The 13,109-nt window shown below is 37.9% G+C and overlaps 1 protein-coding gene across 1 annotated transcript in view; it reads right to left on the bottom strand.

The window, feature by feature from the left end:
- Positions 1-13,109, bottom strand: part of FN1 (fibronectin 1) — a 92,042-nt gene that overhangs the window by 56,062 nt on the left and 22,871 nt on the right. The window contains exons 12-16 of the mRNA XM_006891955.1: positions 6,823-7,043; positions 3,407-3,587; positions 3,060-3,236; positions 1,980-2,108; positions 1,788-1,877 (exon numbers count right to left, since the gene is read on the bottom strand). Of these exons, the coding sequence (XP_006892017.1) occupies positions 1,788-1,877; positions 1,980-2,108; positions 3,060-3,236; positions 3,407-3,587; positions 6,823-7,043 (798 nt within the window). The remainder of the gene's footprint in view (positions 1-1,787; positions 1,878-1,979; positions 2,109-3,059; positions 3,237-3,406; positions 3,588-6,822; positions 7,044-13,109) is intronic.

Raw genomic sequence — 13,109 nt, 5'->3', positions numbered from 1 at the left:
TGCCGGGGAAGGAGGGACAATCTCCTCCTGTACCAGTCAGATCTGATTTAACGGTACACACACACAAATAATAAAATTTGAAAAAAGTATTTTATTTTAATATTTTTGTGTGTGTGTATGTCAAATCGGACCTGACTGGTAAAGGAGGAGTCTCTGCTGGATTCAAACCACATGCCTCTGGGATTGCAGTGCAGCTTCTTGCCACTAGACCACCAGAGCCCCAAAAACTGAATTTTGTTTTTAATCAAACATTCCGTTCACATTTTCTTTTACATCATAAATTCTAATTCACACAATATAGTTCTCTCACTTTCTCCCTATAATTCTCATCTCCATTTGTCCTTCCCAACCCTCCGTATCTTTAGGGATTTCTCTTTGGGAAGGTTGCCTCTTCTTATAGTGACTATTCAATATGAAGTTGTATGAAGAACAATCCTTTTAACGATAAACAATCTGTAAAGATCCAAGATCCTTAATAAATGTTGATCAGAGAAATCATAAGGTAAAATTATTCATGTTACACTGACTTCTCCTTTTTGAGGTTAAATGGCTATAGAAGACATTAATGAAGCAGCCCGAGAACAGATCCACGCTTTTCCAAAATTTTCATGGATGAAATAGTTAAGCCAACTATTGAACTAAGAAGGTAAGCCAGCTACTTCTTTTTCTTTCTTTTTTTTTTAAGATTTTGTACAGTCAATTATTTATTCATTGTAAATATTTTCTCTTTTTAGTTCTGCTCGTTACCTTGTTTAATTTTTTTTTTAATTTTTATTTTATTATTTTTGTGTGAGTGTACCGTCAAATCAGATCTGACTGGTACAGGAGGAGATTGTCCCTCCTACCCCGGCAGAGCATCTGGTGGATTCAAACCGTGTGCCTCTGAGATTGTAGTTGCACCTCCTTACCACTAGGCCACCAGAGCTCTTGTTTAATTTTTTAATTTTATTTTAATGAACATAGACAGCTACTTCTTGGAGAATAATATTTAGAGCAAGGTTGTCAGGAAAATTACTTCTGGTCAATGCATAACATAAGCATCTGTCACTGGAAGCTGCAAGGTACTAAGAATGTCAAAAGAGTTTGAGTGGAATTCTTTGCCTAAGACGGATAAGAAATAAAGGGTAGTGATTTACTTTAAAACAATCAGCCAGTGAGAACCTTCTAGATCCTAAAATCCAAACTCCAAGGGATTGTGAGGATGACACAGGCCAGGCAGTGTATTGTTGTATTGTGTTGTGGACGGGGTTGCTATGAACCAATGTGATAAGAGTAAACAACAACTACCTTCAAACCTGGGATGCCTGATTTAATAACCCAGTCAGCTGGCTTTAGAGATTTTGGATCTTTTGTTCTGTGTGTATGTTGGATGGGTGGGAGTGTTAAAGTGGATTCGAGGGAGATGATTCATAAACAAATTAGGTTGCAAAATTTGGAAATAATCATATTCTTAAATGACAGTACACAGAAAGAGAGAAGAGAGACGAGAGACATACACACACACAATTCTCTAGGATAAAAGTTAACTGGACAATTTAAAATTATAACGGTGGACGTAATTCAACAGTGATTAATTTTATAAAGCACAATGAATAGGAATGATTGCATGAAACACAATATGAATGAAGGATAGTGTAAAACATAATGTACATGAATTTTGTATAAAAACCAACATAAAATAATTTTTTTAAAAAAAGAGCTACTCTAATCTGCAGTTCAGAGTCTACTCCCTCACCACTTATACCATCTAATCAACCCGGCAGAGGAAGGAGAGGAGGCTGACTGACCTGTGATGGGGGCCTGAGGTCGGCTCCAGCGAACAACAATCGAGGTGTCATCCACTTGATCCACGGTAGGGTCAGGAGGTGCATCCGGTGCTAACAAAGAAAGGAGGGAATGAGGACGACAGCCAGGTAACGGGGCTGGAGCCCACGATTCCCAGGAACAGATTCCTTAAACACCACGTGGTACCCACATACCCGTGGTCTGGGACGTAGACAGGATCAAACTCTGTTCTCCTTCCTCGGAGATCTGATAGACATTTACGATGTACTTCCGGCCAGGAAGCAGGTCAGGGATGTTCACAGAAGTCGCAGTGCTGGGAAGATCTTTGAAAAGAAAGGTTACAAAGCAGAATGAATCAGAAAAGATTTTTAAAACGAGGGATTCAGATCAAACTTACAACAACTGAGTCAATTACCCCACTCAGTGATCCTGTAGCAAAGTTATGACTAAGCCTTGGTTTCCTAGGATGTAACTCTTTTCTGACCTAAACTGCCACATGTTTTCAAAGCAGTGACCATTTGGTGAGCAGTCAACCTCACTAACCATTGCACTACTCAGGCACCGAGGCTTTCTATTTAAAGGAGGAAAAAGGGCAGACTTTAAGGAAAAATCCTAATGAAAACTCTCGAATTATCATTCCACTATGGGATCCTTTTTTCTCCATTTTTGGCATCAACTATTTTTTTCCCCTGTATCTCTCTAGTTTTAGAATCTAGCTCCACATTTGAAACTGTAAAACTTCACTGCAGCTGGAAGTGGGGTTACTGGCAGCATGAAGCCGGAAGGGGTGGGCACAAGAGCTCTTCTCTTGTTGTGGATGCTGCTCATATGGATGTGATTAACCTTATAAAAATTCATCAAGCTGGGTGCTAATGATTTGCACACTTTTCAGTATGCAGGATATATGCGAATGAAGTTTTGAAATGTTGCCCTAAGAATGTAAAGGTACAGTGCCTATCTTTGCCAAAGAGGCAATTTTGGGTGGCAGCTTTCAATGGCAATGAATTTCATAAAGAAAACCATTCAACTATATAGCCTTGTGCTCAGGCAAATGCATAATGTGAAAAATGGGGATAAATCAAGAAAAACCCAACAGAGTTGTAGCAACTCTAGGCTGGGTGCCTGAAATGGTCAGTCTCTTCCCTTTCACACATCTAGGGGTGGTCTGTTCAGTCTGAGCTGTCAACTAGTTCCAACACAAGACCACCTTCTTCCAGTCTACCCTCACCCTGGAGGGTTTACCAACACCCACTCTCACCTGGGACCTCACTTACCAAGGTACTGTGGTTCATCGCCTTCCTCACTCAGTTCATATTCCACTCGGAACCCTGACACGGTGTCCGAAGCCGAGACCCACGAGACCACAAAGCTGCTGGCTGTGATTTCCGTCACAGATTCAGACGTGGTCACAAGCGGAGAAAAGGGTGTTGTCTCTCCTGTCACAGTGTTACCTAGAGTCACAGAGAAGTACATGTGTGTCTTCATCTATCCAGAACAGTTAATACATTCAGCCTCAAAACATCACTTAAAAGACCAACACGAACAACAAAGAAAAGTTCTTTCTGAGGCCAGCCCAGGTCACAGAGATGTAGGGGCAGGCGTGATGGTGGCAGGTACGTACTGGTCACAGGTGGGCTGGTGCTGGTGGTGGTGAAGTCAAAGCGTGTCACCTCCTTGTGGCCATACTGCTGGACGCTGATGAGCTGTCCCTCGTAGACCACCCCAGGTCTCAGGCCTTTGATTGTGTGTGAGTTTAAGTGGCCTGGGATTGTTGCCTCCCTCCAACGGTTTTGAGAATTTTTCTTAAAAAAAAAAAATTCCACAAAATTCAGAGGCATGTCTTAATAGACTTTAAAGAAGAAAAAAGAAGGATACAACTTTCATTTGATAGGAAACTCCTAGAAAATTGGAATTGGTGCAAACTTGTAATACAATTTGTGAATATTAAAAGTAGTTATTAATAGTGCTGTTGGGTTTTGAGCTCTGGTGGTGTAGTGCACAGGGAGTTGCAATGCTAGGCCAAAGCTGGTCCATTTCTGGAGGTTCAATTTACCAGCAGCACTTGGAGAAAAGGTGGACAATCTCCTCCAATGTGATTTACAGCCTCAGAAAAATACCACTGGACGGTCATTTATGGGTTGGTCCTGACCTGAGGGCAACGGGTTGAGTAGTTGAAAGCAGATTGTCTTGGGAGCTCATGATGTTCTATCATTGTGCTGTTGGACTTAACTTTCCAGTCACTCAATTCGCACCTTCCCCACCGAGGGGGTGACATCAATGATCCACTTTGCACAAGTAGAAAGAAGCAAGTGATGCATCCAATGTTAACAAAAACCTGCTCTGGGCACACTCTTTGCACCAAATCAATTCTTTACTAAGATGGTCTTCAAATGAGGAGAACAAATCTCAGGTTCCCCAACTTTTTTTTTCTCTCTGGTGAAGAGAGTAAGGCCATGGATTCTATCTTTCATCTTAATGAAACACAATGCAAATTTCTGCTTTCTAAAAAAATTCAAAGGCACCATGTTGCTTTGTGAATCATTTCCTGGGACCATCTCATGCAAAATTCAAGTGGTCTGGCTTTCTGGTTCATTCTTGAATATGAACTATCCCATCAAAAGCGGTTAACCAACTTTGGGCAAAACTGCAGAAGAATATGATTTCTGTTTACTTAATCTTTTGCTTCCAGTTTACATTTGTGAATCCTGTCCAACCTCATTAATATGTCATGAATCATAAATCTCACTGCAATAAAATACATGGAAGAGAAACATCCTCACATCAAACAAAATGGAAGTCTTCCAAGTGAAATTATTCTAAACTAGAAGAAGTCAAAATACGTTTAGAATGTCAAGTAATTTTTATAAGTTATTCAATCAACCAGTTGATCAATATTTCAGATATTCAAGTACTACTTATAGTATAGGAATAAATAAAAGTGATGTTAGTAGTCTTTAATTAAACTTGAATTTTAACTCAAATACACTCTCAAAAAATTTGAAGTTAATCATTACAATTAGCTAAGCTTCAGATGTGATTTTTTTTTTTTTTAAAGTTGCTTATCAGTAGGAAATACCAGAAAATAAACTTCAGGAAGCATACATTAAGGAAAAACATGATTTTTTTTTTCTGGTTATTATTTTAAAAAAATCTCAAAGAAAACCATTATTGCTGTTCTTTGAAGATTTCAATTCAAAGGTTAAGCACCTAACCGCTAAAAGTGGGCAGTTGAGAATCACTAGCCGCCCTGCAGGAGAAAAAACAGACAATGTGCTCCCAGAAAGAATATAGCAAACCCTTTGGTGCAGTTCTACTTTGTCACAATGATATGAACCAAGTTGGATTTGACAGTACTGAATAACAACACACATTTTATACCTGCGCCTCTACCCTCCCAGGGATATCCAGAAGCCATAAGCTGCATGGGTTGAAATTGCCCAACTTTCTCTCACAGAGCAGCTGGTGGATTTGAACTGCCGGCCTTTGGTTTGGTAGTGCAACTCCCTAGTCACCAGAGCTCCCTTGTGAATATAGTGGTGTCATCGAATACTTCAAAGGTTGTTGTTGTTGTTGGTGTTGTTGTTGTGTACCATCAAGTCAGAACCGACAGAGAGCTGACCCTCCTGAAAATTTTCAGAGTCAGTTTAATTGCATGGGAGAAAAACTGTCCAATTGTCTCCCACAGAGCAGCTGGTGGATTTGAACCAGGTACCTTCAGGATTGTAGCCATTTCTTACCATTAGGTGACCAGAGCTCCTTTCAAAGGGAAGTTGAAAGTAATCACAATTGGAGGTGAGATTAAATGATGAGAAACGAGAGAGTGTTTGAGGAGGAATAAAACGAGATACCCAAATCTTGCAAATAACTACTCACGACACTATACTGGTAATCTCGGGGCCTAGTGATAAGGAGGGTTGCACTGTCAGCCCGAAAGCACAGTTCAACTCCACCAACTGTTTTGTGGTAAAAAGGAGGACAACCACTTCCTCTGCAAATTACTGCCTCTGAAAACCCACTGGAGGGTCAGCTATGAGTTGAATCTGTACCACCACCACAGCAACAAATACATATTAAAATGGAGGGTAAAAGACAAAAAATCAAGTCCCAACAGTTTGAACTCTTCCAAGAGTTTTAGTACAAGTGTATATGCTGGTCAAAATTTTAATTGTTAGAATTCAATAGCTGTTATTAACAAAACATTTTCTTCCTGTGTTAAAAACAGTGGTGCTAAAGAATGAGTCATGGACTTTGGAGACATAACAGGGAAAGTCTGAAAGGGCAAAAAACGAAAGCTTGAAAGATCAAGAGCCTTTATAGTTCGATTTCTTCAGTTTTTTTTAGACACTTATTAGAAAACGACAAGCCTCATTCCTTAAATAAACCAATTATCATCCCTGAGGATGACATTTTACCTTCTCATCATCTCTTTTTCCATCAACCTAAATAACTATCTGAAAAGCATCAAAAATGAGGTTCTCAAAAAGTGATGACTTTAAAAAGTAAATCAAAAGAAAGATAATAATGTAACTATTTTTTCCCAATTATGGAAATATTCTCATTAATTTTTTCCTTGGTTGAGATCGCAAGACGTCAAAAACTTCAGAGGCTCTTCCCACAAAGGGCAAGAATACTTTTAAGCATTGTCAACTTCTAAGTCCTTCTTACAAAGATTTTTCTTGAATAAAGATTAAAATTCATCTAAGTACTGAGAAAGCGAAATCTGTGTGTTAATTAGATTGATAATATTGGCTGTTCACGAAACAAATATATCAGCTATATGAACAGTCAATCAGATCTAGAAGTTCACAACTATATGAATAGTTATTAAATCATAACTATTTGAATGGTCAATCAGATCAGTTACAGTTACAAAAATATCACTATATCATACATATTCATGTTACATGTTATAGTTAAGAACTCTTAAATATAGGAACAGTTAATCAGATCTAGAGCTGAGGTTGAGAGCAGAGCGTAAGGAAGTCCTTAAGAATTGTTAAGGGTAGGTATTCTGTGCCACCTTGGTAGGATACTCACGGGTCTCCACCTCAGGATGTACTTGGTAATATGAGTTGTTTCTGGAACATTCCACTGTATGGGGTGAGAGTTAGGCTGGCTGGGACCCTCTGTGATGATTACTTGGATAGGTTCAGATGAGCCTGAAAAGGAGAAAGTTGAGATGTGTTTAGGTTGGTTATTCACACAGTTAAAGATTAAATTTAGTGTACACAGATGACCACCGTCAAAAAGAGTTTTATCTGTTAATAAATGGGAGAATAAGCAGAAATGATCTATGTTAACACTTGTGCCCACTGATATCTGAAATCAAAGCAAGAAAAACTCATGCTTAACTAATAAATGTGTTTCCTTTGTGTGAGAAATGCAAATAGAACTTGTCTAGAGACATCAAAACAAAGCTGTGGGGGTTTTTTTTAGAAAAGGATATCTTAAATTTGCCTCTTTTTTTCTTCTCCATTTTCAAATAAAGATTGTGAGAAAATTGTGGAACTATCCTAGCACAAACAATGGGATAAAGAATAAAAATTCATTGCTTATTAAGTCTCTTCAAGGAAATGTTAATTTAGGAAGGCTTCCATCAAGAACAGAGTCTCTCATCTAAGAAGGAAACCTCATTCCAAGAGCCACAACATCCTGTAAGACAAGTTCTGTGATAACATCTTATACAGATAAGTAATAATTAAGGACCTAGATTTACTTTTGATCAGTGTGTAAAAACAATTACACAAGAATAATAACTTTAAAGTATGCCACCAATCTGACAAAGGATTATTAAAACAAAATTTTCTCTAAAGAAGTTGTCAATTGAAATGAGTCTGTATTCAATATCACTTCAGTTATTTCCACATCTTAATGTACATGGCTGGTACTTCAAAATGTAAAGTTTTATTGTGGTTTCTTTTTATTTTTTTTAAAGTATGAGGGCAGAATATTAAGTTCTTATAAATATAAAACTCACTCAGGATAATAATGAAAAACGTGGAAAAGCTATGTCTGCAAAACAGACACTATTTTTTTTAAACATTATCTTTTTTATATTAATCAAGTTGCTTTTCTATTAATTTCAGCTAATTTTTAAATTTGGAAGAAATAAAAATAAAGTTTCTTTTCATAATCTTCTAAGAATTCCTAACAGTCACTGTGTCAAGCACAGCAAAATTTTACATTTTTAATAAAATAAATTACCAGATTATGTATAGATTTAAATTTCCTGAGAGCTTCCAGATTAAAAGACAAGTGTTTCCAAACTCATTATTTCAAACAAAAGAAAACAAAACAAAAAACAAACTCATTATTTCTGCTGTTAAATTCTCCCTGGAAACAAAGTTTCTCTAGCAGAAAACTATATAACTTGTCTATCTATGAACTCAAAGTTCTGAAATAATTTACTTGTTTTTACAATGAAAATAATTCAAAGTTGGAGACTAACAGAAATCTTTTTTTAACAGAATTTCACTTAAAACAAACATTTTTAAGGCACATGAATATAAAATTCATATATAAAATCCTCATTTTTCCATTCTAATATAGTATATATACTTAATGAACATAACAAGGTGCTGATTTTAATCAGTTGGCAAAAGCCAATTTCATACCCCTCTTTGAACGATCTCTGCTCTTCCTGAGGCAAAGTATAGATGTATTTAAAATACTAATATCTAATCAAAGTTTCAAAGAACTGATTGTTTAAAGTATTTCCAGGTAAATCAGTAAACACAATAAATATTAGGCCCTTAAATTACGAATGGTTGTGGGCAAAAGGTTTCAGAAAATGGGTCTTCTTTTAAAATCCTACTATTAATTTCCTCCGTTAAAGAGGAATCTGAGTTAGTTTATCAATAAAGTTTTGAGAGTAAAAAAAAAAAATTACAATTATTAAATTTCCACCACGATTACATTTTTAAGAAGATAACACAAATGACCTTTTCTCTTCACCTTAGCTTGTTCTGATGTCCACAAGGGAAGGAACAGCAAAGATGAAGGAAAAAAAGAAGAAAAAATCCATTTCAACGTGTTTGAGAAGTTTCTGGTTGGTCAATTGGCTCAAACAAGAGATTGGCTGCTGGAACTCCCACCCCCAGAGGTGCCTGGCAAGAAAAGCCCATTGATCTGCTTCTCAAAAGATTCAATTCTCAGAAAATCTTAGTGAGAAGTTCCACTCGGTACATATTGGGCTGTCATGAGTCAATGTTGACTCTATAGTTACTGGTTTAATGTAATTTTGGGTTTGAATGATTTTTTTTTCTTCTAAGTGGCATAGCACTGGTCTGTCCATTTGCTGTACAGAGGTAACTTGTGGTTGCTCTGATGCTAAACACCATGACACTAATGTGTCAAATGTGATGATGGTTACCCACTGTGGACAGTATTTGGTGGGGCTCCCTGATTAAAACAAACTTAGAAGCAGGAGTGGCATCTACTTCCGAAATAGCTTGCCTCCAGAAACTACGAACATGGAGAAACGATAGAAGTTATACAAGTGTTCAGGTCTTTCATTCATAGGGTCATTATGAGTTGTGTATGACTCGACAGCACTTAACAACAACAACAATGAGATTTATCCTTGTCAAAAGTGATGAGAGAGACAAAGCTACAGAAATTTCTGTCCTTCAAGAATCCAAGCACTTCTCTCTCTCTTCTTTTTTTCACATTTTTTTCTAAAGTTTTTTTGTGTACCATTGAATCAGATACACCTGGCACAGAAGATTTGCCATTCCTTTTCCAGCACAGCATCTGGTGGATTTGAACTGCATGCCTTCGGGATTGCAGTGCAGCTTCTTGCCACCAGAGCTCCCTTCACTTCTTAAGACTTCAAGCACTGCAATACTGTGTTTAAAAATTAGGCTTATACTACATTGTAATTAGGTGCTGTCAAGTTGAGTATGACTCATAGCAATCTTATGCACAACAGATCTGAGCCCTATTCTATCCTGTGCCATCTTCATCATCTCTAACACACTTGACCGTGTTGCTGCAGTCATGTGTCAATCCTCCTGGTTAAGGGTCTTTCTCTCTTTTGCCAACCCTCTACCATTCCAAGCATTATTTCCCTCTGCAAGAAATTGCCTTTCCCAGCAACATGCCCAAAAGGTATCAGCTTGAAGACTAGGGTGCACCTGATTTAGGCCTTGGTCTTTTCAAACGCTTGCTATGTGTGTATCTGAGAGGTGGACAATGAATAGGGATGACAGATGAAGAACTGATGCTTTTGATTTGTGGTGTTGGAAAAGAGTACTGAATAGCCCATAGGCTTCCAAAAGAACAAACTGATATGCCTTGGAGAAAGTGCAGTCAGAGTGCTCCTTGGAGACAAAGACGATAAAGCTTTGTCTCAGATACTTTGGCATGTTGCTTTGGGCCAGTACCATAGTCCACCTTAAACGAATCACACTGAACGGCAAGAGGGATTGCACACCCTTAACAGTTCAATCCCTAGAATGAAGATGTCCTATCAGTTATCTGTTAGGTCAATTCACTTCCTACTATAACCATGCTCTACCTTACACTGTAGATTTTGAAGATGGGAACGCTGAAAATTCTGAAATAATGTATTTTTTTTTAACCATTCCTTTGATTTTGGTTAGCTGGTACAGCTTTTTAAATTAACCAGCATATGGGAACACTTAACATTTGAAATATTTATATATTCAGCTTATGAAACTCATTTTGAAGCCACTGTTTAATCTCTCTTATTAACCAGATCAGAATAACCATATAATTGTTAAGAAAGACTATGATGTCATTTCTATACTTTTAAAATTAGTTTAAAAAAGGGCCCAGCTGAGTAACTTCCGGTAACAGTGACCCTGGAGAAGTTAAACATTTATGAGTTTCTAGCCAGGCTTTTTTTCTTCTATTTACTGAGATCTGTGCTTCCCTGGTTGCGTATTGACAAACCCAACATCTCTTATCTTCTGTTCATTTGAACAACTCTACCAAGTCCCCTGTGAGAAGAACAAACAGGTCAGGCTTCAGGACAATCCACCGGTAAGCTGTGGTTCTTCACCTATCCGACTCTCTCCGAGTCCCACACCCTGGGCTTGGCCCACTGAGCAAGCCAGACATACAGATAAGCACCAAACCAGAGACCTGCGCTCAAATGCAATCCTTTCTCTCTCAATGCCCGTCTGCCCAGTGGCTTGACTCTTGTTTCAGAGTAGAAACATGGGAACTTAAAACTCCAACTCTGAGGTTTACTCCCTTCCAGATTTCACCTCTGACGTATCTACCTAAATGCTTCTTTAGGCAGATGGGATTAATTTGAGTGAGAGATGGAGAGAGGAATAGTCTAAATCATTGTGGTCATTTTCAACACATTGCCATGCCAATTACAATCACAAACACAGAAATTAGGCACCATTTCTTTAGAAGTTTCTATTCTAAGGGGGCTCTTGTGGCCTAGTGGCAAGAAGCTGCACTGCAATCCTGAAGGTACGCGGTTCGAATCTACCAGATGCTCCGCTGGAAAGGGAGGGGCAAACTCCTCCTGTGCCAGTCGGATCCAATTCGATGGTACACCAAATTAAACATAAATTATTTTTTTAAAGATTTCTGTTCTTCGGTTACATCACTAAAAAAGGGAATGAAAGAAAGAAAGAGTATAGAACTTCAGAACCCTAATACCTCTGCAATCAGACCACAGAAAAGTATTATTACATTTTAAACATTATTTTAAGTTACTCTTACAATACGAAATGCAACTTGAAAGTTAATTTTTTTGATCTGCCCATGAACTCATTAAGGCACCTTCAGCAGCCCAAACAGAGTGTGTGTGTGTGTGTGTGTGTGTGTGTGTGTGTGTGTGTGAGAGAGAGTGTGTGAGGGTTAGGGAGAGCAGGATTTCCTTAATTTGGGTGGATGCTAGTGAGGATCTCAACTTATTCAAAGGTTAATGCTAGAAAGCACTTCAAAGAAAATCAGGTACAATCTTCCCATTTTACAGATAAGGAGACGGAAGGATGAGTTTCATACATAATTCCTCAGGGGAGTACACAGAACTAGGAATGCCTGTCCTGCTTAACCCTGCCTTTGGTGAGTTGTAAGGTATCATGTTCTCTGTAGTAGTAAATGTCTTTTCACATTATAGAAAGACTTAATGTCATATGCATTTCTGTTGCAGGGAGAATGAGACACGCTCAAATTCTTTTGTTTCTGAATGTTGGCCATGTTTGAAATCTAAAATTGACAGAACTCTAAGACACTCTGCTCTTCAGTAGTTGCACAAATAATTGCAGCCTAAAATTAGATCTTCATAATTTATCATGTTTTATTATAATTAATTGCTCAATAACAAGTACGCTCATCATTTCACTTCTTATAAAGAATAACACCTACAGTTAGACCTTCTGCCTATCAGGCTCAGTTGCTTACTAAAAAGTCTGTGATTTGAAACATCAACCACAGTCTGTTTTCAGAAAGGTTTACAGTCTTGGAAACCCTATGGGGCAGTTTTAGGATGTCTTACAGGCGTCTGTGACTGGGAGTCAGCTTAAAGGAGTTGGAGGTGTTTTGAGCAGTTTTATGTCAAAGGACAGAGCAGTATGTCCTTGTGACCTGAAAAAACCCAACAATAAACATTTGACAGTGTTTGAACTGTGTGGACAAAGAACTGACCACATTGCTCAACTCTAGACCAAAGGTACTTTATTCCAGAATTTAACAGCTCAAACAAATGAACATTTCAATATTCAGTTAAGTGTCTAGATGAAATGTGGAATCAATGAATAGCCTATGCTGTATCTCACACAAACTTGTTTATAAAACGTCTCTGTTAAGAACCATACTTCCTCTATTCCTATCCTAACTCACTTCATCGTTCCTATGGTATCTCTCTTTAGTAACAATGAACAGTGTGAGATGAAATTAGCTAGAGTGGTTAAATCCGAAAGACTGTTCTTCAGTGTTATGAATGACATGCAAGTACTTGTCTAAAGTCTACAAGGCTTTCTACTTGATTGTGGAAAAATAATTACCATACTAGCTAAAAATTGATTGACAGGGAGCTCTGGTGGCCTAGAGGCAAGAAATTGCACTGCAATTCCAGAGGTGCACGGTTCAAATCCACCAGAGGCTCTGCTGGAGAAGGAGGGACAATCTCCTCCTGTACCAGTCAGATCCAATTTGACAGTACACACACACAAGATAATAAAATTTTTTAAAAAATTTAAAAAACTGATTGATGATTAGAAAATGACATGAGAGAAGAATGGGCAAGAACCTATCAATTGATGCAGAAAAAGCCTTTGATAAAATCCAACACCCTTTCATGATTAAAGCACTCAACAAAATAGGATTAGAGGGGAATT

Source organism: Elephantulus edwardii, unplaced genomic scaffold, assembly GCF_000299155.1.
Source record: "Elephantulus edwardii isolate Elephantulus edwardi_28Jun2011 unplaced genomic scaffold, EleEdw1.0 scaffold00106, whole genome shotgun sequence".
Classification (NCBI taxonomy): domain Eukaryota; kingdom Metazoa; phylum Chordata; class Mammalia; order Macroscelidea; family Macroscelididae; genus Elephantulus; species Elephantulus edwardii.
Note: the sequence above shows the minus strand (reverse complement) of the source record. Positions and strands in the feature narration are given on the sequence as shown.